Raw genomic sequence first — 26,029 nt, forward strand, 5'->3', positions numbered from 1 at the left:
ACAACCTTCCCCTTATTGTTTGTTGAGGCTTGTCTGCAGCTCTTCTGAATGTTGTAATTTAGCTGAGCCTGCTGAGCTTTAATCAGCTTTAATGATGAGGATTCATACTGGGTAACATTGTGGTAGTTTATTGATTTTCCACTCTACTTCATCAGATTTCTTTTCTTTGAATAGGTGGCAGATAGAGCGTCATGTTAACTATAATTTTTAGCAACCAAACAGCTTCTGTTGTAATATCATTTTGATCTATTTTATACTATTCTTGGCAACTCGGCAAATATGAGTAAATAGTTCCCTTGAGTTACTTTGGGTTAGTGGGGTGCACACGGACAGACAGGTACCCATTTGAGGTGGGCACTGGCTGTAACTGACAGTCTGGGGATGAGCCTGTTTGTGTGATCAGCTTGAGGTTCCTCTTGTACCTGAACTGGCACCTGAAGCATATGAAGCAGTGTGTTCAGGGCTCTACTTTCCTGAAGTGTTATAAACTGTTTCTGGTTTTGGGATTGACTTTCACCCTCCCTCTCTTAGTTAAGTGAATGAGAGCTTGTATATTTGGCGTCTCTGATATTTATCTCATTAAATCTTGATACAACAATGAATTTAGTTACGGATCCCACCTTGGGTATCGTGAGACAACATTTTGGTGCTTTGCTGTGCCCTTAGGGGCTCAGTGTCCAAGCACTTTGGGCCAGAGGCATTGGGAGACCTAGGGACCAAACATCTGTAGAGTTTATCTGGAAATGGATATGTCGCACATTAATCACGCTGGGGTCTCTCTGATTGTTTTAGCAAAGAAATCAGCAAAATAAAGGCAGCTTGTTTGAAGATAACCTAGACTATTGCGCAGTAGCAGGGTGAGGTAGAGAATGTGCAAGGTTTGCTTCAAACCTGGTTTGAGCCAGCAATTTAGCTTTCATTTGTCGTCATTCCAAGTAGAGGAGACCAAGTGTATGATTTTCATTGTGTGTATAAATAAAACTTTTCAAGTGCTATTCAAGCAAAATTTCTGTGTGATTTAGTGCAACAGTTCTAGGTTCCCCATAATTAACTTGCAACACTTACATTGTGGGCCCTTTATACAGATGCTACGGATTACGGTAACCATAGCATCAGTTGGAAAGCCCACGAGGTGCCAGGACAGTTGCTGATGCAGACACCTGACTCTTCTGTCTCCCTGGGAGAACAGCAAAATTCCATTTCTCTGGGGAGAAGTTCATTTTAGACAGGAAAACAAACTCTTCTTACCGGGGAAAACCAAAACCAAAACCAACAATGCTTTGATCATTCAGTCTGATGGTTTACGTTCAATGCCTGTAGAGATTTATATCCATTAACTTGCATTTGAAATAAAGTCTCTCTGCTAGAAAGGCTCCATTATTGATTTAAAGTCTTCCAGGTAGCGGAAGACTTACTGGGGCCAGAAACAAGCTGTTTTAAGGTTTGATTTTTAATTTTTTTTTTTCCTTTGCCTTCTAAAAATTTCATTTTGTTTTCCTTTTGTGTTTCTTTTGTCTCTCATCTCCAGCCACAAGTCCCTTAGAGATGCCTGGGACATGACTACCAATATCTTGTGTAATTCACATTTTGAAAGTCTAATCCCATTGGCAGCAGTCCTGACCTTGTTCTGAGAGAGATTGCAGATAGGACGCTTCGGTGCCATCTCATGAATTATCATGGCAGTAGATAGAGACAGACCACGTTCAGAGCCATCGGGCCCTGCGTAATTGCCGGAAGAGCTGAGGAAGATTTAACATCAGGGCATTTATATTTTGTTGTTGGTAGGTCAGCTCAGGCACCCTAAAGTAGTCACCAAATGACCCATTCTTTGGTGTGTGTTGAACCAGTGGAATTATATTAACCCTGCTGTTAAAAAAAAAATAACAGACCCAAACAACAGCAACAAAAAAGGAAGATGTAAATTTTGACAGTTTGGGGGTTTTCATGTGGGTTTTTTTGGTTTGGTTTGGTTTGGGTTTGGTTTTTGTGGGTTTTTGTGTGTGTGTGTGTGTGTGGTTTTTTTTTGTTGGTTTGCGTTTTTTTTTTAAAGTAAGAGAGTTGGTCCTGACAGATTGAGGAACCTGTGTTGTAACTCAGGAGTCTTATGTTGAGCACATTTTATCTATAAAGCTTATTATCATAAGGATTTTCAAATTACTCCCTCCTAGTTCTTGTCTGGGTACCAAAGGAGTCCGCGTTCTTTTTTTGAGCAGATAAAACCCTCCTCCTGGAAGCATTTGTTTATCATATTATAGCTTCACATGCGCTGAGCTCAAGCCTGACCCGATGTTAAGTGTCTGTGGTAGATTTCATTACATCCATATACTGGAAGTCCTGCCAATATACTGGCAGCAAAGTCCTAGTGGAAAATAAATGGCAATAAAAAAGAGAAATGATAGCCTCTGTGAGTGGTGAGGAGCAGAGCTTTATTGAGACCGGACAACCCTAGAGATGTCACTTGGCATAGAGACACGAGCTTAAGAGAGTGCGAGTGAAAGCCGATATTGGAATAATGACTCTGTGGCACAGACAGGGGAATAATTTAATTAATTGCACCGAAATTTCTTTGATGAATAGTTATGTGGTGATAAGCATGAGGTCGAACAGTAGAATGAGTTTCAGCTTTTTAATGGGCCAGCACAGCTGCAGTTTTGGAAGTGTTCCCATTTTCTTCCTTCCCCCCCCGCCCCAGCTTTCTAGCGCGCTCTCGCTCGCTCTCCGTGCGTGGCCGGGCGTGCACGTGCGCACACGTGCTCGTGCATCCAGCCAGGCTCGGCTCCTCACCCCCTGCCCCGCGCCTGCCCGGGGAGGAGAGCTGGCCAGAGCCACTTGGCGAAGGTAGCCACTTTGAAATCAATGCCAGATCGAAAGGAAATTGTAGGATGGTTTCTTTATGAATCCTGCATTTTTTTCCTATGATGCTTTTAACAGGGCCTCTGCTGCAAGAGTTGTATGAAGATTTTAATAAAACTTTTCTGGTCTCCAAAGGAGGAGGCATTTCTTTGTTGTTGGAGAGCTGGAGGGAAGGGAACAATGCAACACAGCTGGAATTTGAGCATTAATCCTATGATTCCTGGGCCATATTTTCAGTCAGATCAATTACTCCTGGCTGTAACCGATCCCCAGCCATTTCCTCGCTGTGCAGGGCTCCGTTTACAGTCACTTGGATGCTGCAGCTTGACATAACCTCCTGACTTTATAGAACTTCAGCTGTAAATATCACCCGTTAGACCTGCAGCCACTGTCAGCTATGGTTTACCGTGAGTCATTAACTGAAAAATTACGGATAAGAGTTGTGGGTGGTACTGGCTGTCTGGCTGGAAGTTATATTTAGTACCATTCTGTCCGACAACCTCCGCACGAGAGCTGCAATGTGCTTTTGGTGAGTTAGCGGATGGGTTGTGCAGGTTTGCTCAGGGGTTGCCGCTGTCAAGGGCTCGGAGAGAGAAGCCGCCGCGTTCTCCAGCAGGAGAGGGGCAGTCGGGACAGGCCACGGGCGAGGAAGTTGGTGCCTCTCGGGGATACGTCCCTGAAGATTCGCTCAGCAAAAGAGGACACCCCTCTTGCTATCACAGGCTGGGGGCCAGTGAATTGTCTGCCAAAACGGGTATGAACTCTTCGAACAGAAGGAGAAGAAAACATGTAAATAGCTGATAAAACCTGTCAACATCAAAACGGTTTTTTCAAATGAGGCAGAGCTGCACAGACACCCTTGGTTTTGAATCACGTTCTCTTATTGCCCTCCCATTTTGGGGTTTGTTATTTTTTTTATTAGAGTAATAGCATATTACTCTCCAATAACAGCTTCCCACTGAGGTTTGCATCGTGCTTTGCAAAAGTTTCTCTACTGAGCCGTGGAAGCTGAGACCCGGATCCCAGCCAAGTCACGGCCATTGCACGGGCCTTCCTCCTGGTAAATAACGACCATGGTGTCTCATTGCAAAATTAATAGGTACACAATGACTTCTTTTGGATTTGAGAGGTTTGTAGCATGGCCTCCATAAGGACTTTCTTCCTAGTCTCTCGCTTCTTTCAGTGCTTCGTGAACATATAATACACTGCAAGATACACTGTTATCTTTAGTAGCAGATATTTGCTCTGCTCTCCCTTTCCAGCGTAATTCATGTGATGGTATTTTAATATCTGATTTATTAGGGAGGGTCACTGGTAGTATTGCACGAGAGCCTTGCGGCTTTGGCCTTTGCCAGCAACTAAAAGTAACAGAGTGGGGAACTGCACGGTTAGTTCTGTTAGTTGGTCGGGTTTCTTTTTTCTTTCTTGGAACTTTGCCCATCTTATTATGAGTTCTTTAGAGAAATGAAATGCAGCAGTAGCTTGAAGAAATCATGGACACTTTCCAGCAGTAAAAGAGCTCTGGAGTCAGTATATAAGCTTTCTCCCCTGGTTGCAGTTAGGAAGCAAGTTGACAGTATAATAGGCTTTTGGAGGGGGCGCGATGGTTTGTATGTTCTGTTTGATGTTGCAAATACTGAGCCCTCGGGGAGATCGGGGAAAAAGGATGTTCTGTTCTTTCAGAAAGGAAAAGCTTAACCTGAAATGTGAACTGAAACTTAGGAGCTCTGCAAGACTTGGGTGCACCAGAGATGAGTTTGCTTACTTTAATGGAAACGCCTTCTGCCTTGTAACAAAGGCGGGCAAGTGTTTCTGCAAGGATTTGGTTAGAAAAGTAATGTGTGTGTATGTATATAGAAGTAATAGCCACAGCCAGGGCTCAAGGTAGGTGAATCTTGAAAGCATGGTAATTCCCTCAGGATGAGTTTCTGATTGTTCGGATGCTCCTCAGTGTCAGAGGCACTTGTAGCTGTTGTCAAAGAAAATCTGGAAATCATACGCGGTCGTCGTTTTTCCAGAGATTTATGGGAAAAGTGCTTCTGATGCGTTTCTTCTTTCTCACTTCTGCTTCCATTTATATCCATTAGGAGATTTCTTTTTTAAAGACAGGCCAGAGCATCTACTATTACTTTTGATAGAGCTACAGGGGAAAAAATATAGCCCTCTCCTTTGAGGTATGATCTATTTGTCCATTCTCAGTAAATATTGGTGAAGACAGTAGAAGTGGCTCTTTGTCAGCAGAAGGTGTGTTTTCATATCCTTAGCTTTACCTGCAAATTCAAATATACCGGCAGAGCCAGGCTTTTCTACTTAAGCTTATGCCAATCTGACAGAGTTTCTTTCTTGACTGTCTACACCCGCTTGTTTTCATGATTTCGTGGCCACTGGAAATAATGGCGTACGGCAGGTTTCCAATACTCCAGCTCGAGTGAATGTGTTTCAGACAGAGGCACTGTGAAAGATGTGTTGGTCTCCTTCAGGCCACTCTTAATCTTTTACTTTGCTCACAAAACTTATCTTCCTCTTTTTTTTTCTGCTTACCATAGCCCTTATGATTGCTTATCTTCAGGAGCAGATAACAGGAATTTAGGTCTGGGGCCTCTTATGTTATAAGAATGTGTGCTGTTCACTTGCTTTGGCTATTGTGTCTTTATCTTCTTTGTATGAATCTCCTTGTGTCTTCGAGACTCTCTTATTACTGAGTGATAAAGCAATGGTTAATGTGTGGATTTTGAGAGAGATGAATCTTTAGTGAGTATAGATGGGTGGGACACTGGATTTGCTGTGATAGAGAGAAAAAAGATATTGCTTTAATCCAATTTATACGTAGATAGCTAAGCAAAAAGTTCTGCTTCTTAAAAGTGTTAGATGGCATTAGTTGGGCTTTCAGTCATTCAAAAGGACTTCAGAGAATTGGCAAACTGTGATCCCTGGGGTGCTCTGCAGTTGTCTCCATCCCATGTCAAGGATTTCTGAACTTGTAGGAGCAGAACACGAATTTGGTGTACGGCATGTGCCTGTAACTGTCGATGTGCTTGTCTCTGTGTGTATTTATGAGGAAACACAAGACGACCGTCATGCGGGAAGGGTTTTATGGCCTGTTTTCCTGTATTTTGTTTCCACTGTACTTACAGTTATTGCCAGATTCAGTTGAACAAGTTCTTATTTAATGTACAATGATACCTGGACAACAAGTTCATCCACTTTAACACACTATTTTTAGTGGTCTATGGTAACCTTAACACCAGAGAATGAAGGTACATGAGCAGAGTTGTAATTACACAATGGATCTTAATCTGGGGTGATATTATGAGCTATGAATCTATGGCACTTTCGAACCAAAAAATCAATAAATAAAACTTCAAGCGCTCTCAGCACTTCAGATAATGGGCATATTCCAGGATTTAGCACCCACTCTTGCATGCTTTCAAAAATAGCCTCCTGAGCTTTTAAAACTTGCCTATCCTGCTGGAATTGCCCGTTTAGCAGGAAAACTCTGCTGAGCAAAGGCTGATGTTCTCATCTTGCAATGTTTCCTCCTTCAGGGTAAATGGAGTTTCCACAGACGTGTATTTTGCAGAAAGATAATGGGGATTTCTTTTGTAAAATTTAATGTTCTCCTGTTCAGTTGAAGGAGTTTTAGGTTTTCATAACACTGCGTGTTTACAGAAAATACTGATTATCTTCACCTGTACTATATTATTATCCCAGTGCTCTTTTGCTGCAGCTTTGTACCGGCCTAAACTTCAGGGCAAGTTTCGGTTTTAATCCAGGTGCAATATACAGATCTCTGGAGGAAAGAATCTGCAGCAGCTTTATTCCTTCACTCCTCCTTTCCCCTTCACCCCAAGTATATTACATCAGTAAACATGACCCCAGTGATTTTTCCCTATAGTTTTGTCATATCATTCCTACAGCAGAAATTCAGAGGAAGACGGTGATATCATCTCATTTAAAGCAAGCCTTTCTTATGAATCTCGTCTCCCTAAGCTCTGTGTAGTCAGTGAGGAAAAAAACAAACTTCCACAGAACTATTACGGGCGCTCTGGTTTGGTGCCTGCTCCTCGCTGGAGTGGTTTCTCATTTCTATATAGGAGGCTCAACCTACTAAATTGGATACCTGAGGTTAGGCGTTGTGAATACTTTGAAGCCATAACTAGACTCAGCATTGTAACTTCAGCAGAACAAGCGCCCAGCTGTTGCTGGACCCAGTGGGGCCGTGATTTAAACGTGCTGAAGTATACTTGCCGTGAGTGCCATCACTGATTCCAGCCTCACCACTCACAGCACCAAATGGTAAGGACGTCTTCGAGTTTAGGGTTCTTCTGTATAAGCATCATCAGTGCTGCTCCAGAGAGCAGACAGTGAGCACCCACTGGAGGTAGGATTTTCCCTTTGAGATGAGATTGTGTTCTTCCAATAAGTGCCGGCTGCTGCCAGGCCTGAATCCCAGAGCCAGGCTGGCTAATGTTGCCTAATGTGTTACTGTCCTGAGAAGTTTTTCAAGAACTGTTCGAAATCCGAGTAAGGAGTTCCAGGTACTTCAAAGTATTTGTTAATGAAACTTTGGCTAAAGCAACGTCTTAAAATAGAATGCAGAATCAGTGTGCTATCTCAAAAAATACTTTTTTTTTCCCCCCTTAAATCCCTTAGAATTTATTAGGTGGGCGTGAGCAAAAAGCTTGGCTCCAATAAAAGCCTAGCTTTGTAATGATTAGCAGGGGCCCAGTATAATTTAAGATATTCTTTGCAGTTTATAAATACGGGCTCATAAAAAGCGTAGATATAAGGAAGCTGTGACTTTAAGTCATTAGAAGCCCAGTGGTTTGATAAAATAACAGGAAACAGACAATTTATTATGAGCAATCTCGGTAGCTCTGGATTATCTATAAAATTTTTATGGCCCTCCCCAAGTGGCAAGAGGCCATAAAACTTGCCTGAATGAGGGACTTGTTAATTTACTTGTTAAAGCAAATTAAAAATTTATAAGCGCTTTTAGGTAAATGAGATCTTCTCTCATTGCTGCCCTTGCGGGCTCAGGAATCCTAGGAGGAAAGAAGTGGTTGCGCTCAAACATCACAGCAGAACAATAAAAGCTATTAAATTGGTTCAGTTTATTACTACAGAGCCAGGCAGCTGTTGCCATGGTTTGCTGTGGGATGCCAGAGGTTGACAGCATGGCATTTCTGTGGCCTTAAAAAGAACGTAATAACCGTGCCTTTCACCCACCCCAACGGCTCCTTCCGTGCCTCGCTCTTTCCTCCGGTTTTCATGTGAAGCCGTTCAAGTCAGTCTTTAGCCTGTTGCAGAGACAACATCTCTTTTTATCATTCCTCATCTTGGTGGTTGTAAAACAGGTTTTTGTACACCAGAAAAAGCTGCATGGTTCCAGCTTGCCTAACCAGGACGCTGAACAGCAAAATAATTTTCAGTTTATTCCAGTGCTCCTGCTGTAACTAAATGCAGCGGTGAGGAAGAAAGGCCTGGCAAGGAAAACAGGGCTGTTGGGCATCTTTGAGCAATCTCTGAAAGCTGTTAAAATGGATTCGAGAAGCGTTTCTCCAGATCACTTCAACGACAGCTTCTTACGGCAAATGAGTTCCAGCTGGAAGCACCACGAGGAGTTACACTTTGTCCTTGCGGCTCCAACTCAGAAAAACCCTATTAAGAAATAAAGTTTCTATTGAAAAGTCTTAACATTTAGCAGAAGACCTCCTTCAGGTAGGGTTTTGAATGAGGAGAGATCTAAATCAAGCTGCAGTGAACTTAACAAAGCCTCTCCCAAACCTTTCTTCTGTAAGTAGCTTGTCTCTACTTGTAGTTATTTCACTTTTGTTCAGGAAATATCTTTTATAGATCTAATATTAGTTATACAATGAGTTAACAGCACTTCCATGAGGGAGAGAGTGGCATAAATTCAAAAGGTTTGTTGTGAACACTTCAGGTGATCACTTCAGAGATTTTCAGGTGTCTTAAGACTGGCACCCAAAAGTAAGCCCTGCCTGAATAGTCAGTTGTCTAAACACAGACCGCAGCTTTTAATGCACATTTCGTCCTTATGTATTTCATTTAATACCCATTTCATCCCAGTATGATTTGTATGATTACATAATTCCTAATGGATATTGCATGTGCTCTCCTTCAGAGTAGGAAATAATCGGTGGGAGAAATGTGCAGAGTACAGGGAGAAAGTCTAAAAGCATGGTCTTCAAGATAGGCTTGAAAGAATTGCAGCAATTTAGTTTTAAAAAGAAAATGGAGTGGAGATACTGATAACAGTCTTCAAACACAAGAAGATTGCTGCAAAGAGGAAGGGAAAAAAAAATCTGTTCTCCATATCCATGATAGATGGGGCAAGGTCACACTGCAGGTAGGAGTTGCAGCTGAGATGTGAAGATAGCCTTTTAAAGGTAAGGACAGTGAAACACTGCACTAATTTAGCAGCAGCGGTTGAAGAGGTCACTGCGTGTCTGTAGCAACAGTTCGGGCTGGGTTAGCTGGTTGTCTGCAGGTCATGAGTGATGCGGGTACAGTTGGTCCTTCCTGGGCTCGGGCGATGGGCTGTGGGACCGCTTGAACCTGCAACTTGCTCTGGTTTTCTCTGACTTTTATAATGCTGAGACTCCTCGGTGCTCGTGGACTGCAGTAGGTAAGATGAGTACTCAAATACTTCAGGCAGCGCTGCCCCAAAGTCCTTATTTCCCATGTGGTTCCCCGGTGAGAGACAGATGTTTAGCAGGACACTTTTGCTTCACGCTGCTAGACCGAACAAAAGCTTACAATCTCCAGGAACTCAAGTATAGCGGTAGTAATATTCTGGCACTTCCGTCACTCCATAGTTGTATTATAAATATTTCATGGAAAAACCTGAATCATAAAAGTATTATTTTTGTAGTGTGCCAAGAGTAGATCCAGGCACTCGGAGCATAAAAAGTATGAAAGTCACATTTTAATATTGTGCTCTCCTCACTAAGTACAGTGTTAGTCTGAAACTGTCTGACATTAAAAAATAAGGCAATGCCTCCAAGGTATATTAATGGTGGTTATACGGCTAATGGTTACATGGCAAACTCCCAGTACATTCATTTTAGTGTGCACGTTTCTCTGTACCAGATATGACTGGCTGGAAAGGTCTCTTGAAATCCCATATGGCATCCCCAGGGACACCACTTCAGCCATATTTCATTGAACCAAAAGTGGATATAAAACGAGCCAAAAGCTCACTGTCTTTCAGGGGGGTTACGCTCCCACCTCTGCTAGGCACGCCTGAAACTCCCAACCCTAATCCTTGAAATTCATAGTGATGACAGCACTTGAAGTCGAATGATTAATCTTTCATGTCTTTTCATACCTAACTACCGTTCTGGTTCTGGATTTTGGAAACCTGAATTCCAAGAGGGTTTGTGGGTGTTCTCAGCTTTTCTGGATCTGGCCATTAACCTGTAATAATCTACTTCAACAAGGGGGAAAAAAAATCCCCAAGTACCGAGGCAAAGAGACTGCTTTGTTCAGGCTGAGCCTTTGAGACAGGTACGAGCACATCGAGTAGGGCGTGACAAGGGTGTGACATGTTTTTGCTGGTGGTGGTCTGTTATGGAAATACCTGTGGAAATACATAGCTGTTGTTGGAGGTATGTTGAGCGCAGCAGGTTATTTCTGGCATAAATTAGAGGGAGGGAGATGACTTGGAACAGCTAATGACCCGTTGGCCGGGCATCAATTAGCAGGTAGAAGACCCAGATTCGTGACCCTGTTTCTCCTGACTTGAAGCAATAACTAGAATGTGGGTCTCTCCTATTTTACATAGGTACAATACAGACGTTTCTTGGTGCACCACGAAATCCCCACTGAACACCACAAAATGAATGTGAGAGGCAGGGTCCTGCTGCTGACTCCCTCCCTAAACTGCCGTTTTGTCAAGGCTTTTTTCAGTGTTTATTAGTTTAGCCTTGCAATTCAACGTTTACATAAATGACATGATTAAAAGCAAGGCAGGAACCTGGACAGAATATGGTTCCTGTTAAAATCATTCCAAGTTACTTCCTAACTTAACCCTTTTGAAAACCAGAGACACTCACTGAGCTGCCTACGTGTTTAATGAACAGCAAGCATGCTATTCAAAGCCATCAGGGAGGGTGTTAGAATTTATCCCCGAAGGTATTTATTTACAGGGTTCATTCATACAGCAGCTAGGTGATGACAACAAATATTGAATAACATCAGCCTTTTGCTGTACCCTGGGAGCAATGAGAATGACTTGCCTCGGCTTAATTTAAATCGTAACCTGCCAAATTGGTGAAGACCTGCAGAAAATTCATCAGTAGTTCTGAGCTGCATATCTGATTAGGGAACACATGAATTAGATAGCTCGGTGTCTGTGGTGTAAAGGGTTGGGTTTTTTTTATCAACTAGTTTTTGCATGGGTACAGCTTTGATGAATACTACCCTATGTTCTTATCAAAAATGAGCAAAGGAAATATAAATTAGAAGCTCATAAATATAGGATTCTCGTTGCCTTTGAAGAACTTTATTTCAATACGGTTTGCATGAGAATGCTTTCATTGGTTTCGGAAAATGAATTTGTTTTGGGCTAGACTGTAAGTAATGCGTAAGCCATAGCCATGTAAGTAGGTGCCCTTTATCTAAAGGAGATAAAAAGGGACATGAGATCTGTGAGGGGTTAATTCTTATGTTCTAAATGAAAATGGAATTAGAAAATGAATTCCCTTCTAACATCTCTACTCAGCGTGCAGATCAAAGCCATCATAGGAGTAAATTTATGTCTGATAGTGTGGACGGTTTCAATGCACACTGGCGAAATATCATGCTGATTGCTGATTGAAAACAGTTGTTAATTCTCTACTTCACTAAATTCAGAGTGGAAAAACTTTCCTTAATAAAGAACAGATTGAAGAGAACCAAGACCTTACTGTGTGGAAATTAATGGCAGATGCATATACTGGTAGTTAAAATGTTTCATTAGATGTTAATGTCTTGCTGTGTTTTTAATTGTTCAGAAATTAGCCTCTAGAATATTAAAACCATCTGTTTGTTATCATGATGAAACAGAATACTTAAATAGTTATTAATTTTGTGGGCTTTTTTTTTCCTTGTCTGCAAAACTTTGATCTGTTGAGATTTCAGCGGATGCTGGATGCGAAAGTGAAAAACAGTTTTAAAACACCTTGGTGCCCCAAATATCGGCATTTGCTGCCTGCCACCCATATTTTGCATGCCTGCTTTATTTCACAAATTATTATTCACCGAGGAGAAGTTGACGTTTTTTAGTGCATGGAAGGAGTGTGCTGATTCTTGCTGAGCCCGTATAATGGTTGATTTAAACTGTAATATGGTACGTTTTCACATGCTGATACTTAATTTTTAAGTCTTGTGGGTCATTTTAAAACCTAAATATTTCAAAGCATGGAAGGGGTTCCATGTAGATCCATCAGCACAGGGCTTTGTCTTCCTTCATTTCCAGTTATTTACATCTATTTTTCATTTGTTATAGGATTGAGGGGGGGGGGGGGGAGGGGGCTGGGGGGTGTGTAACAGTTTTTTGGGTTTTCATTTGTGTTACCTTTTTTTTTTTAATCACGTAGATGAACAATAATGGGCTTCTTCCAGGTCCTGCTTTAGGTGAGAACATATATTGGATATATTTCCAGCATAACAGTGAATACATGCTTATTTTTTTCCATAGCTTAGATGAATTTAACTGAGTGCTTAAGTGCTGTCTTGTGGGGAGGCTGTAGCACGTATGCATACACAGCTCTCCGTTGTGAAGACCACAATTTATAATACGTTTTGTAATGCTTGTTATGCGTGACTTAAGTGTGAAAATTTATTCAGTAAGTCTAAACATTACTTAGAGAGCCATTACCATATCCTTCCAAGTGATTTTTGACCTTTTCTTGAATAAGCACTTTACAAATTATTAAATACCAGAATGAGGATTAATTCAAGTAACTGTAATTCGATAGTAGTCCTGTGTTACTGGTTTTTTGCACTTATCTTAAAACAATAATAAAAATCTGCTTACTTAGTATATGACTATATTTTCAAGACGGGTGAGTTTAGTACAATTTTAAAGCATATGAAAAAGAGGGGAAATTCATTTTTTTATCAGTATAAGGTATAGAAATCATCTGTCAAGTAATTATAGTGGATACCCAGTTCCCTAAATGGATTCTATATCCCTTGAAGGCAGTGGAAATGTTCCCCTTGATTTTAGTGGGTGCTGGATCTTGCCCTGATTCCTTACCTCTCTGTTGGGGCTGCCAACACAAGGGCTAGTAACACTAGCTGGCAGAACGATTTTCTGGAAATGAAGCTGGTTTTGGGCTTGGACTGAGGCAACCAGCTCATCAAATCTATCAAACATTAAATCACCGTTGGTCACTGTTGACAAGGGACAGGCTCCAAGATGTAGGAGATTTTTTGACATTTGCAAATGGTAGGACTCGTTATTTCAGTTGGCAAAAGTAGTGCAAGTGAAAGCACAGTGCTGCAATATATTTCACGTTGTTTCTCAGGATGAAAGAGAAAGAGAGGTAAGCAGAAAGAAAAAAAAATCAAAAAATAATGTAGAGCAAGGCCAAAAAACCAACAACAAGCTGGTATTGTTACGAGTTTGAAGGCATTCTGAATTTTTTAAACCAGCTGCAGCTCTTATTATGTTAGTCCTGGGCAAAAATTCAACAAGGTTTAAGACATGAAGTCAAACTGTGGTTTAAGGATGTAATTCTGCAGTGTTTCTTTTCCTGGTAGTGCCTGAGTCTTTGCCACCCCTTCCCACCATCGCCTCCTTCATCATGCCAGACTGAAGAACTCATCTGGGTTAGAAGCAATGCAGGCAATGGAGAGGAAGGAAAATAACCTGGTTGTTTCTAACCTGGCACAGCTCCCCGCAAAGCCCCAGGGTGGGTCAGCTCAGCCGTACACTCGGGGAGCCTCAGGGGTCTGGGGAAAGGCTGCCCAGAGCGGGTGAGTAACAGCAGAGTTGGGCTCCTTGAGCAGAAGAGATGCTGTGAAACTAGAGCCTCAGGTACGGGAGAATTGTCACTTGTTAGTGCCAAACAGACTGGCGTTACAGAGCAGCACCCAGGACTGCCGGCAACCTGTGCACAGCCCAAAATGCTGAAATATCTTATTTTGTTCAAAGAGCTTCCCTCCAAAGAGGGTGGAGCGCGTAACACGAAGGTCCCTCTAAGTGGCAACTTGCCATCTATCAGAAGCTAATCCAAATTTAAACAACTTAAACAACAGTTCCTCCCTTTGCTTTTCTCCTGAGTTATTTGTGATTACTAGCTTCTCTTCATCTCTAAACTCATCTCCACATCAATGACAGCTGCTAATGAATTCAGATGGTTCATTCCCTTCCCTTCTGTGCTTCTTCAAATAGATTTTCTTTGCCAGATACTTCAGCTCCCCTTTCCTGCTAACAAATTGGTACTGAGGTATATTATTATGACTTTTGCTTCTATCATTCAAGCAAGGGGAAAATACAATATGTATAGACATGAGTTATATGTCAAAATGCTTTTACTCCCCCTCCCCCCCCCCCTTTCCTTCACATTATTAAATTATAGAGAAATACTATCATAATAGCCTCTTGGCCAAGTCACAGAGAGCAGAGTTATGGTTCCCTTGATAAATTGCAAAACATTATTAAGTTTTGCTCTCTGGACTGAGAGTATTGGCATAAAAGGACATCAACCACAGTCATATTGGTCTTGATTGCTGCTTAATTGCTGCTTGTTTGTGTTAGACATCATGTGGTTTGATTGATCTTGCCCTGCTTTTGTCATTATAGTTACAACTTCCTAGTTTTCTCCTTGTACAGAGACCACAGGATGACTTTTAAATCTTGAATAATTTATATGGTTGGCCAGTTAAACGGCTTAAAATAGTATTATAGTTTTAAGCCAATAGCTCAACCTTCAAATCATTATTTATGCAACCAAGTTATTAAATATTTATTCTGGGCTTATATCAAGCTATGAAATAACAGGGCTCTTTTATGTAAACAGTGGCAAGCATCTTGAGGTCCATCCATGAATACTGATGTCTCCTTCAAGACATTTATTTAATTCTGAAATGTTAACTGCGTGTCAGGTTCGTGGTCTACATTGAGGAGAAAAAGGATGACGGTAGCCGTGACTTAATTCAAGTGAGCGAATACTGTCACTCCGGTCTTTTTCAACCTCAGTTCATGGAGCTGCTTCCCATCTTTAGATGTTCCTAAAAAGTCGGATCCCATCTTGCATCTCCTTTGCGTGTGAGGAGCAACCATCCTGCAGACCTGAAAAGAGGGAAATTCTGCAGAAAAAAAACTTGTGTTTTTAAACAGATGGAGGCTCTTTAGCCAAATTTGCAGAAAGCTGTAGAGCTGCAGTGCTCTTAAGATTTTTTTCGACCTGGCCTGTTCGGTTTTTGTTCCATCATGTGATTCATTTAATCTTCTTAAGTATTCTTCCAGTAAGTTACACATTTCAAAGTCAACCAGAGGCCAAGCAGAGTCCTTAGGGGGCTGGATGTCAGACACTCCGGGCTAAATGGGATAATATTTCTGTTCTCCTCTCCCCTTTCCGGAGATTCAGAGTAAAGGCAGGTTACCTCACCTGACCTTTCCTGTACAACAGAAACAAGAACACCTCGCAGGTCCATGGCTGAGACTGGGACAGAGTCCCTGAGGCCACAGGCTGGACCCTGTTCCTGCCACCGCTGAAGCAAGAGCTGGTAACGGTCTAACAAGAAGATCTGGAAAGTCATCGTTGCCAAGTGCTTTGAAATAGGCTATTTTTACGCAGAACATTGGGGTAAAACTACTGGCTTGGTTCTGTTTTTCAAATGAGCAAGCCGAAATGGAACCACAAAAACCAGTCCCTGGTGGAAACTGTGGGAGCGAATACGCATACGCTGCTCTTGTAGGGTATTCCCAGGGCTTGGGGGATGCAACTGTGTTAAAAGATTACGTCCGTGCCCATTGAACTTAAAATCTGGGTTTGGGACATACAAAGTAGAAGCAAGAAGCGTAGATGGTGTAAATGGGCATTACGCGGCTGAACAGCACGTGGGACTTGTGCCACGTGTGGACCAGAATGTGAATGGATGTATGTCCATAGGGACAAGGGTGGTACACCTGTACCAGGCAGGAAGAGGCACTGAAGCAGCTGTGTTTCAGAGGTGGTTTTTGGTGGTATAAAGGCTAATTTCCCTGACACAGAGTCCAGGGAGAGCCCTGGCAAGCCAGGGTGGGATACAAACAAACCCAGCAGCTGGACTGAATAAATACTGGGAGGGGCAGCTCAGCTCCAGCCGGCTTGCCACCGCTCTGGCTGCCTCCGAGCAGACCCGCCGGACCCTCGCGCTTATCCCTCGCTGCTGCGCGAGGCTGTGCTGTGGGAGCTGCTTGGAGAGATTGATTGGTACAATGGAGTGTTTTGCAAGGTGTAATTTTAAAGGCTGTATTTCTCACTGCGCAACCATCAAAATGCAAAGGGTCAGGAGAAGCCTATAGTTTTTTGCAATTCAGCTTTTAAAGCATGCTGAAATATGCTTCATTTGTTGCAATTGCCAACAGCTTGCTGTTTCATGCTGCTCTTAACAGGAGCTGAGGAACAGAGGAAGTATGTTACGCTTTATATGTTGTATAATGTATGTATGATTCTGGGGTGTGATGAGTTTATGCCAAATTTATCTTTGATTTCTGTATAAACAGCAGAGAAAAAAATGATGGGCTGCATTCCCTGTGTAACTTAGATAAAATAGAGCTACAGAGCTACTTCAGAGTACCTTCTGTGAGCTATATATCTAAGGTTGCCCAAGCATATAATGAAGGAGAAGAGGATCTGGAAATAAATGCCTGTTCTCTTTATCCCCCACCCCTGCTTTGGCAAGGATGCTATTTATTCTTAGCCTGTGTTGCTTCTGCTGTTGCTACTGTGAGAAGAACATGATCACTTGGTGTTTCTGTAATAACAATGCTAAATAGCCAAATTCTCCCCAGGAGAAGAGGGGTGTAGCTCTGTTTCTTTCAGTAGGATCTCCCCGTTTAAGGCAGTAGAGGATGGGTTCCTCCACTCCAGTGTGTTGAGCAAGTGCAGCAGCAGACGCTGGATCAGCTCACAGGCAGCAGGAAATGACCATCAGTGCTTTAGAATAAGTAAGGTAAAGACACCCTTGTTCTGTATCAGAGAGCTAATTAGGTAATTGCCTACAGTTATTTGTTCAAATTCTATTAGATTTAGATTTTTTTGTCAACAGGAAATTGGAAAAATATATTTGTGTGTTTGTTTTGTTGTTTTTTTTTTTCATAAAAAGAACTTTTGGTCAGGGAAACTACTCTTCTCAGTAGAGGCAGGAAGGAAACAACAAAAGATAAAATCTCATCTCTGATGGTCTACCTCACTGTTACCATACAGGTATGCAAAACAAAGCTTGATATCCTGGTGGGGATGGCAGATCCCAGGACGATGGCATGTAGGCCCTGATCCTCAGCAGCTGACAGTTTCTTGGAGCATGTGCATTGGTTGCTCTTAGATTAAATATCGGGATATACAGAGAGAGCCTCTCCTAATGTTTTATTATATCTCTTAGATAACAAGATTTCTCTTCCCTGGTGTGAAAAATGCCTTTGTATTAATACTGCTCAGAGCCCACACACGGTGTGAATTCTTTTTTCATATTTACTGCCCAAATTTGTGTATTGTAAATATTTTTCCTCCTTATTATCTCACCACTGATTTGCTTTCCTTGTGCTGCTCCTCTGTTTAGCTAGTCAGGCAGATGTCGTGGTGGTGAACTGGCTTTGTTGGAAATGCAGCGTAGAGGTCCTGCTCCAGATTCAGGGCTGCTGTGCTGAACCAGCTTTAGAGCTTTGGGTGACATGTGAGTGCTGTATAAGTAGGACTTGTTTAACTTATGTCAGTAGCAAGATAGATTTAAATGAAAATATTTATATGACAGCTGTTAATCATTATTTAAGTCGCAAGTAACAAACCTTGATTTACATCGGTGTTGGTTTTTTCTTGCTATGCAGTTCTCCTTTTACCTGTTTTCATCCAGCCAGATTTGTTCTCAATCGCTGATAAAATACATTTTCTTTGCAATCAAACATTCAGTCCTACATGAAATCTGCTGCTGCTCTTTCCTGACTGGTGGAAGACGCTTTACCTGGGTGTGTTTGCTTGGGTAGGGCAGGGTCCGGCTCCCGAGGCTGTGCCCGTGCAGTCCTTGCAGCGTGGGGGTCACTGCCGTGCCGGCGGGTCTGCGGACCGCAGCAGCGCGGGCAAGGCTGTAGTTCGGTGCTGTTGTGAAGACCAGAAAAGTAAAGACGTTTTCTTATTTATTCTAGATATAATTTAAAAAGCAGCACCCTTTAAATGAGCAATGTTTAACTCATCACCCTTTAATCCACTGGTGTTATACTTCTGATCTTTTTTACTCATTTATTCTGTTGTTTAGAATCAGTTATGCTTCAACACGAATTATCTTACTTTGATTTCAAAGGTAATAGATTTTGAAGTGAAAATTAAGATTCCTTTAAGTGCAAAATGATACTACAATACATATTTTAATTTGCTGATGATTTTTCCACGCTGATGAGTGGGTGGGGGCTAGTGGGAACTGCACGTAGCTTTTTGGCCCTAAGAGCGCGTCAAAAGCAGCCTCCGCACAGCATGTGGTGATGTTCATGTTGGAAAAAAAACTAAATGGGTAAAATCAGTCAGGGAGTCGGTTGAGTCAGCTCCACAGTCCGGTGCTGGGGACGTGCCCAGTGCTGAACCATGCCTCAGCTTCAGAGGCATCTGACACTAGGGAGGCCTCAGGGGTCCATCCCTTCCCCGTCACCCCACCTCACCCCAGCGTGTGGGGTGCCCACCACTCTGGCTCCCTCCCCAGACCTGTGGCTCGCCACCGCTGCCGGGAGCTGGGAGGACATGGCCCGACACAGCGACGAGGAGCCCATCTCCCCCCCCGTGGCCACGCGATGGGAGCGGGCGCAGGCTCTCCTGCCCCCCGACGCCCTCCCTCCCACTTGTGTGCTGTGAGCCAAACTCCTGTTTGCTGAGCCGTGAAGAAACAGTGATAGATTCATGATAAATCATGCTGAGGCGGTCCAGCTTGTTAACGAGGATCTCACTGGGTTCAGCCGGGCTTTCTTTTCTCTCACAGGCTGAAATGGCCATTGGTCGCTGGCCTTTGGCCACCTGGAGCAGCCTGCAGTCGTCAGCAACTGCCTGACGTGCCAGTGCTTCTGCCTGGATCTGTGTGTGCAGCGTTTGGGAAAAGCATGTGACTGCCAGTAGCAACAAAAATGCACATCTTCAGAGCCTGGCTTGAGTCTGGGCTGCTGGGAAAAACCCAGCGAGCAAGTGCAGGCAAGCTCTGTGTATGTGAAGGAGGAGGTAGAGATGTCGTTGTACTGTGTAGGGCTGTTGCCCTGGTCAGGAGGAAGTACTGCCATGGGTTGGGGACTGGGCTGTACCTGTTCAGGCTTTCTGGAGTAAGGAGGCATTGCTAACAGAGCATAGGAGAGTCTGTTCACCAGCTGATCTGAGGTAGAGAATATATTCACACAGGTAGGAGCTGGATTAGAAGAGGTTTTGACTGTCTTGCCCTTGCAAAAGCTCTTTAAATAAAGAATGACAGGCAGAACTGAAAGCCTAAAATTCCCCTCCCTGCAGCAGGGTTATGCCATCCCTTGGGGAGCAGGTGTCCCCTTCCTCTAGGACTCTGGTAAAGGCTTAGCTTGCTGGCTGCGCTGTAAGAGGGAGAAGCGTTAGTATTCATAACTTTAAAGTATAATGTAGTGAAATAATCCTTTAATTCCATCTGGTGTGGAAACTCAGGCTCCTCGAAACTATACCATAGCTTGGATTTACTGCTGCCAAATGGTATGGGGTTTTAAATTAAAATATGTTTAAAAAAAAAAAAAAAAAAAAAGAGCTCAGTAGAGCTGCATTAGGGTGTTTTTGACATGATATATAAGCTCTGTGAAAAAGGCTTTTGCTAAATTCTCAGTAGGTTCATTTATTTTGCTTTTTGTTACTTGCTAACCAGGCACAGCTACTATGGAATTATCTAAAGTGGCTTAGGGATCCAGCAAAGCAAACTGTGGTCTTGAGAGGATGATGCTCCCTGTAGTCTGGGGCTCAGCTGCCCTCTCAATCCTCCTTTACACCCCTTAACGTGATCAACTATCTCTGTCCTTCATTCTTTTCCTTTCTGAGACAAAAGGCAACAGAGAGCCATGCTGTTATCCTTAGGAGTGTTTTATGGCTTATACCCCCCATCCTTTCATTTCTTGGAAGTGTCTGAGTAAAGTAGTAACGATAGCACCATTCCTGTACATCTGTCCTGCTCCTGAGCCCATATATTTAAGTCTATTTTACCCTTTAACTTTGAATGGCAGAAGGAAGCATGGCAGAGAGCTATGTTCCCCTGGACACAGAAGAAAAATCAGTTTGAACTTTCACTGTCACAAAAGAGGGCTGAATATTTCCCTGGTGCAAAAATAGTTGCATTAGTTTTCAAGTCACCTGAAAAGATCTCCATGCCCTGAAAAACGAGTTGCTCTTAGTGCTTACTCTTACAGCAGTTTCACGTTGACGTTTTCACATCCTTTTCTTTGTTCATTGATAATCTTAGCAGTTTCTAGCCAGGTTCTTTGTGACCTTTAGGCCTGAGCTTATCGCCCTCTTTTTTCTTCATCTCAAATGGTCACTCTTAGTCTTGCATGTCCCATGCCTCTCCTCCTCTCCTCCCCGTGCTCTCTCTGCAACCCTCCCACTCTTTGTGTCCATCGTGGCAGTTCCAGCTCTGCACCTCTTTTGCATTACTCTGCGGGGCAGCACCTAGTGATATGTCTGGAGTGTTTTGACTTAGATTAGGAGCAGCTGAATGCTTTTCACCAAACCATGGTGTGGTGAGTTTTCCTTGGCTCCGGACCAAACTCCCACCCAGCTGCTCTCTCGCGCTCCCCCTCCTCAACAGGGCAGAGGGAGAAAATAAGATGAAAAAGCTTGTGAGCTGAGATAAAGACAGGGAGGTCACCGGTTCCCATGATGGGAAAACAGCCACGACTTGGGGAAAGCTAATTTGATTTATTGCCTATTAACATAGTTTTGGATAGCGACAAACAAAACAAAAACTTGAAACAGCACCTTCTCTCCCTCTGAACTCAGCGTCGCTCCTTTATTCCTCTGTGTCCCCCCCCGAGCGGCGCAGAGGGAAGGGGGTTGTGGTCTGTAACAGCTCCTCTCTGCCGCTCCTTTCCCCTGCTCCAGCATGGGTCCCTCCCGTGGGTACCAATTCCTTGAGGAAAAATCTGCTCCAGCATGAGCTCTCCAGGGGCCGCGGTTCCTTCTGGGAATAGCCACCCGCTCCCCCAGGGTCTCCCTGTGGGCTGCAGGGGAATCTCTGCTCCGGCTCCTGGAGCGCCTCGTTCCCCCCCTTCGCCCCCGACCCGGCTGTTGGCAGGGTGTGCCCCCACCCTTTCTCCCCTCGCTCCTGAGGCCTCTGGAATTTTTGCCTGTGCTGGGGGCTGCTGCGGAGCCGGCGGGGAGCGGTGGGGAGCGGCAGGGACAGCGCCAGCCTCCCCTCACAGGGGCTCCCGCGGTCCCGCTGGCGCGCCGGGGCAGGGCCAGCTAACGCACGCGGCCTTCGTACGCCTCGTGTCTGTGCGAAAGGGAGGAATGAAAACCCAGGTGAGTGCGGGTTTTGTCAGGGTTTGTTGGTTTTTTTAATACACTCTGGCAGTGGAGCCACCTCACCATTAGGGATCGTTGTTACCGCAGTAGCTCTCAAGCAGTGAGCGGGATTATTGGGTCCCACAGAGTACGATGTACTCTGCAATCACCGGCTGGGAAACTGTCCCTGCTAAAAAAAAAAAAACTCTAAATAGACCAGTTCTGGAGAGCAGGGAGGACCTGTTGTTCTCACTTTTTGGGGAGGAGATCGGGTGTGGTGAAGAATCAGAAATAAAACCCACCGCTGAGTCCCAGCCCAGCACTTCTGCCAGCAGCCCGCCTTCCAGATCTTTTTTTTTCCTTTTCCTTTCTTACTTTTAATAAATGAAGTGTAGTTACCTAGTTATCCAGTTCTGCTTGACTTCCAATATCCTCCATTAGATTTAAAGGCATTACAAAATCATAGGTTCTGTAGCGCGTTAAAACGTTTCCAGATACGCGATGTGATGATGCTAAGAATGACCCAAACGGCCTAGAATAGCTTTGGAGGCAGGGGTGTGCACCAGGGTCCCTGCTCCCTGCCATTCACACGGGGAGGATGGACTCGGGTCACTGGTTATCACTGTTTTTGCTTATACCCCGTCCCTCACGCTTGGGGAATCCTTGAGGCTGTGCAAGTTTGTGTGAGTCAGTGACGCTGCGTTGTCAGGGGTTTGTGCTCTTGGGTCTAGAAAACGTCTGCTTCCTCTTTGTTGGACCCTATGGATGGATCCCTACCTACACGGACACTTCACTGCCACTGCACAGTGGAAGCGTGGAGTCAAACGTGCTTTTTGCAAACCCTACTTTGTTCCTCGCCCAGTGCAAAGCAGAAGAGTCACGGCTGTGTTAATGTGGGAAGGTCCTCAGTGAGGCACTTGAGTAGACATCATGGGAGTTTCATGCTGGCTTTGCTTTTTGCGTGGGGTGCCCTGACGGGAGCGACGCAGGAACAAGAGTTGTCCATGTTGCACTTTAAATGTTTTCCAAGGACAATTGCATTTTCGAGGGGAAGCTGATTTTAGGGTTCTCATGTGGCCCAGAGTAATGCACTGAATGCGTGCAGTGTAACTAAAGATCTGCTCCTTTATTAGCAGACCTTTTTTAGCAGCACTATGTTATTTCAATGTCATTTTAATTTTAAGTGGTTGAATCTGAGTGAATAGATCGAAATGAACTATTGCCTATCCACATTAAGTGTTCTCATGTGCGTTTGTGTGTAACTTTAGGTTCTTAAAAGAAGACAATGGGCACATTTCCATGCTTTATTTTTTTTAATTTAACACAGATTGATGGGTTTTGGAATAAAATGTAAAGCCTCAACAGTTTGGCACATGGAGAAAAACTCAACTTGGAAAAAAAGAGGGGAAAATATGGAAAACTTTTAAATCTTAACTTGGACTTAGTTCTGAGTTTGCTGTCTAGTCTATGGAGTTCACTTTGTTCCTACAGAGCTTCAGGCTCAGATATCTTGGTCATATTCTTTTGTTCCTTGTAAACTGTGTCTAGAAAAATGACACCTGCTGGGTCTTTCTTCTCTTCTCTGTAAATAGCTAGAATTCGCAATGTAGAAGTAGTGTAAAAAAAGAGCCGTTATGATTAGTTAGCAATTAACTAATGTGTGAAAATTGTGTACAAATAAATTGAGGTTCTAAAAATAAAACCTGAGACTGGAAAAAATTCTTCAGGCCCCAGTTACAGTAAGAGTTTTTCCATCATTGAGCGGATGTTGACAAAAGACTGAGTCAGGGAAACTTGATCCATTTTCCTTTGGGTGGTTAAATTTTAAACCTGGGATCATAAAATTACAGTACACAGTGGTCCTAGATAAGATCTGTGAGTTAAATATGAGCAGAAGACTTCTTGAACTCGTTAAGCTCCCCTCCACCTCCAAAAACTGCTACCCAGATCTATTAGATCTGACTGAGAAACCATTCAGTTTGAAATAAAACTATTTTTACTTGAGATTTTCTGGCTGAGCTGTGGAATATTTAGTTTATTTATTAAATTGTAAGTGTTTGACAAATAGCTCTAGTTCTTACGTTACATTTTCTTTGAGCTGAGAGTACACCTGCGCCGTTTCTTGCGGTTGGGCTCGTGCACTGCAACTCAATCGCGTGTCTGAGCCTGTAGCTCTATGTACTTTCTCCTTTCTTTCTTTCTTTTGACTGATAGAGAGCATCCAGAACTGCCTTTTCCTAGCGAGGGGGATAAGGGATGAAGGTAGAGCAGCACACGCATCCCAAACTTGGAGATGCCATTTGCTCTTGCAGTAGCCGGGGGACACTGAAGATGCTTAGGGTGAGGGTGCTTCGTGCAGTCCTTTAGCGAACCTGGGAGAGAACAGCTGCGTATACGGGTGAGCAGCGTACCTGGGCGGGACTGTGTATCTGGGAAATAGAGCAGAAACGTATGTTTTGTGTGCGTGCATCCATAAGAGAGAATTTGTGTGATTTTTTGTGTGTGCTTGTGCAGCGTGTTTCTGGGAGAACTGGAAAAAAATGAGGAGAGAGAGAAGAAGGGGGTGGGGGGAAAGCTGATGGAGAGAGTTCATGGAGAAGGAACTTTTGGTCTCCAGTCATGAAATGGGGATAAGTGTGTTTATTTCTGTACAGACTGAATAGAAATTACTATGAATGTAGTTATAATTAGGGTAAGTTAGGAGGAGTTGTTTGGTATTGGTTATAGGAATACTAGTAAGTGTAGTAAGTGTCTCATAAAATACTTCACTAAGTACCTTGCCAGGTATTCTCTCTGCATTTACCTCTCCTGCTAGCATTTATGTATGTGATTTTAAATCTAAATTTCCAAAACTGACTTTTTGCTAGTATTAACCTCAGGAGTAGCCAGTCTTCACAGAAAGTTGGTTCAAACAAAGCATCAAGGCTACAACAAAATTTTAATACAGTCAAGAAAACCATAGGGAATGTTGTGTTAAAACGAATGTATACATTTTCAGCATTGCAGTAGATGCAGTTCTTATCTTCCCCTTGCTGTATGTATGTATATGTGCTTGTGGACATGTGTGTAATGTATGTACATGGTAAGTGTTCATTTCAGTACGCTGCAGTTGTAACATGTTGACCTGCGCAATCCACAGCGTAAGAGAAAGCAGATGTATTCTCAATTGTATTGAAAATATACTTTGTAATTTTTCGGTATTTTTTATTTATTACAATGCCAGTAAAGTTCATTAAAGATGGTTTGAAAGGCAAAAACAATCTGATACCTATTAAGTAGATCATGATGTTTTATGAACGCTGAGCTTAGTCAAGGACTTTTTATAGTACCAGGCAATGTTGTTGGGGGCTAGTCCAGCAAAAGGCCTCCCGGAGCGATGGCTGCTCCTCCCCCCGAGGAGATTTCCATTGATCTTAGATCCTCGATACTCTAATGCTGTAATGAGGGAGGGATTGATTCTGTGTGTGCTTCGATGTGATGGTTACTTTAAAAACTGCATCTATGGCATAAATAACTTGAGAAATCTGAAAGTTCCCAAAATGAAGGTCTTAAACTGTGATTTCCTTGGGGCATGAATGCTGCCTGCCTCCACCTGCAGGGTCACGGCCCGCACAAGAGCTTGCTTGGCTCCTGCATTCACGGTCTCACTGAGATGCTGCCTTGGCACCAAGGCTGCACCGTGCTGGTGGCAGTGCTGCAAGCACCGCACAAACGCTACTTTGTGCGACGTGGGGATGGGTAAAGAGCAGCAGTGGACAAGGGGACTTACCCGAGCCAGGCTAAACTCTTGCTCTCTTTATTTTTTTTTTTTCCTTCCTGCAGCTCAAGCCAGGTCAAAACAGTTGCCGAGACAGTGACAGTGAAAGCGCCAGCGGGGAATCGAAAGGTTTCCATCGAAGTAGCTCTCGGGAAAGACTCAGTGATGTAAGTAAAACTCCTGCAGCCAAATACTGCTCTGATTAACCCCGGTGTAGTTTTCTGAGGGGTGTAAGTTGTAACAGGATTTAGTCTCTGGGATGGTTTGTTGCTAAAATCCCCTTCCCTTTGCGGGGCTGGGACAGGAAGAGGTAACTTAGTTCTCCTGGCCCGGTTCAGTAAAGTTTGGGTTTAGTTCAGTGCCTGTCTGTGTGAAACCCTCATTCATTTTGAAATGGTTGAAAGCCATTTAATGAAGTTTAAATGCCCTGCATAGTTGAAAAGAGAGATGACCACTTTTTACCCCAAGTGGGGAAGGAAAAGAATGCATTTCTTTGGGCTAAATACTGTCTTTACGAAAAGTACCAGAGTGTCTAGAGAGACTCAGATAATTTAAATATAATTAATTGATATAACGGGGCCAACAACAGCATAAGCTCTGCCTTTATTGCTCTGCCTAAACTGCTGTGGAAGGTCCTAAGATGGCAGAATGTTTTTCTCCATTGAAGAATGCTGGCCATTCACTGAGTGACACGCGTGAGTTATTCTGACATATGAATGACTGC

At 43.3% G+C, this 26,029-nt stretch overlaps 1 protein-coding gene across 6 annotated transcripts in view; it reads left to right on the top strand.

The window, feature by feature from the left end:
- Positions 1-26,029, top strand: part of AUTS2 (activator of transcription and developmental regulator AUTS2) — a 792,628-nt gene that overhangs the window by 333,587 nt on the left and 433,012 nt on the right. For all 6 annotated transcript variants that reach the window (XM_064468137.1, XM_064468136.1, XM_064468140.1 and 3 more), the window contains one exon: positions 25,371-25,472. In XM_064468137.1, coding sequence (XP_064324207.1) covers positions 25,371-25,472 — 102 coding nt within the window. The remainder of the gene's footprint in view (positions 1-25,370; positions 25,473-26,029) is intronic.

The sequence above is a fragment of the Phalacrocorax carbo genome, chromosome 17, assembly GCF_963921805.1.
Source record: "Phalacrocorax carbo chromosome 17, bPhaCar2.1, whole genome shotgun sequence".
In the NCBI taxonomy this organism is placed as follows: domain Eukaryota; kingdom Metazoa; phylum Chordata; class Aves; order Suliformes; family Phalacrocoracidae; genus Phalacrocorax; species Phalacrocorax carbo.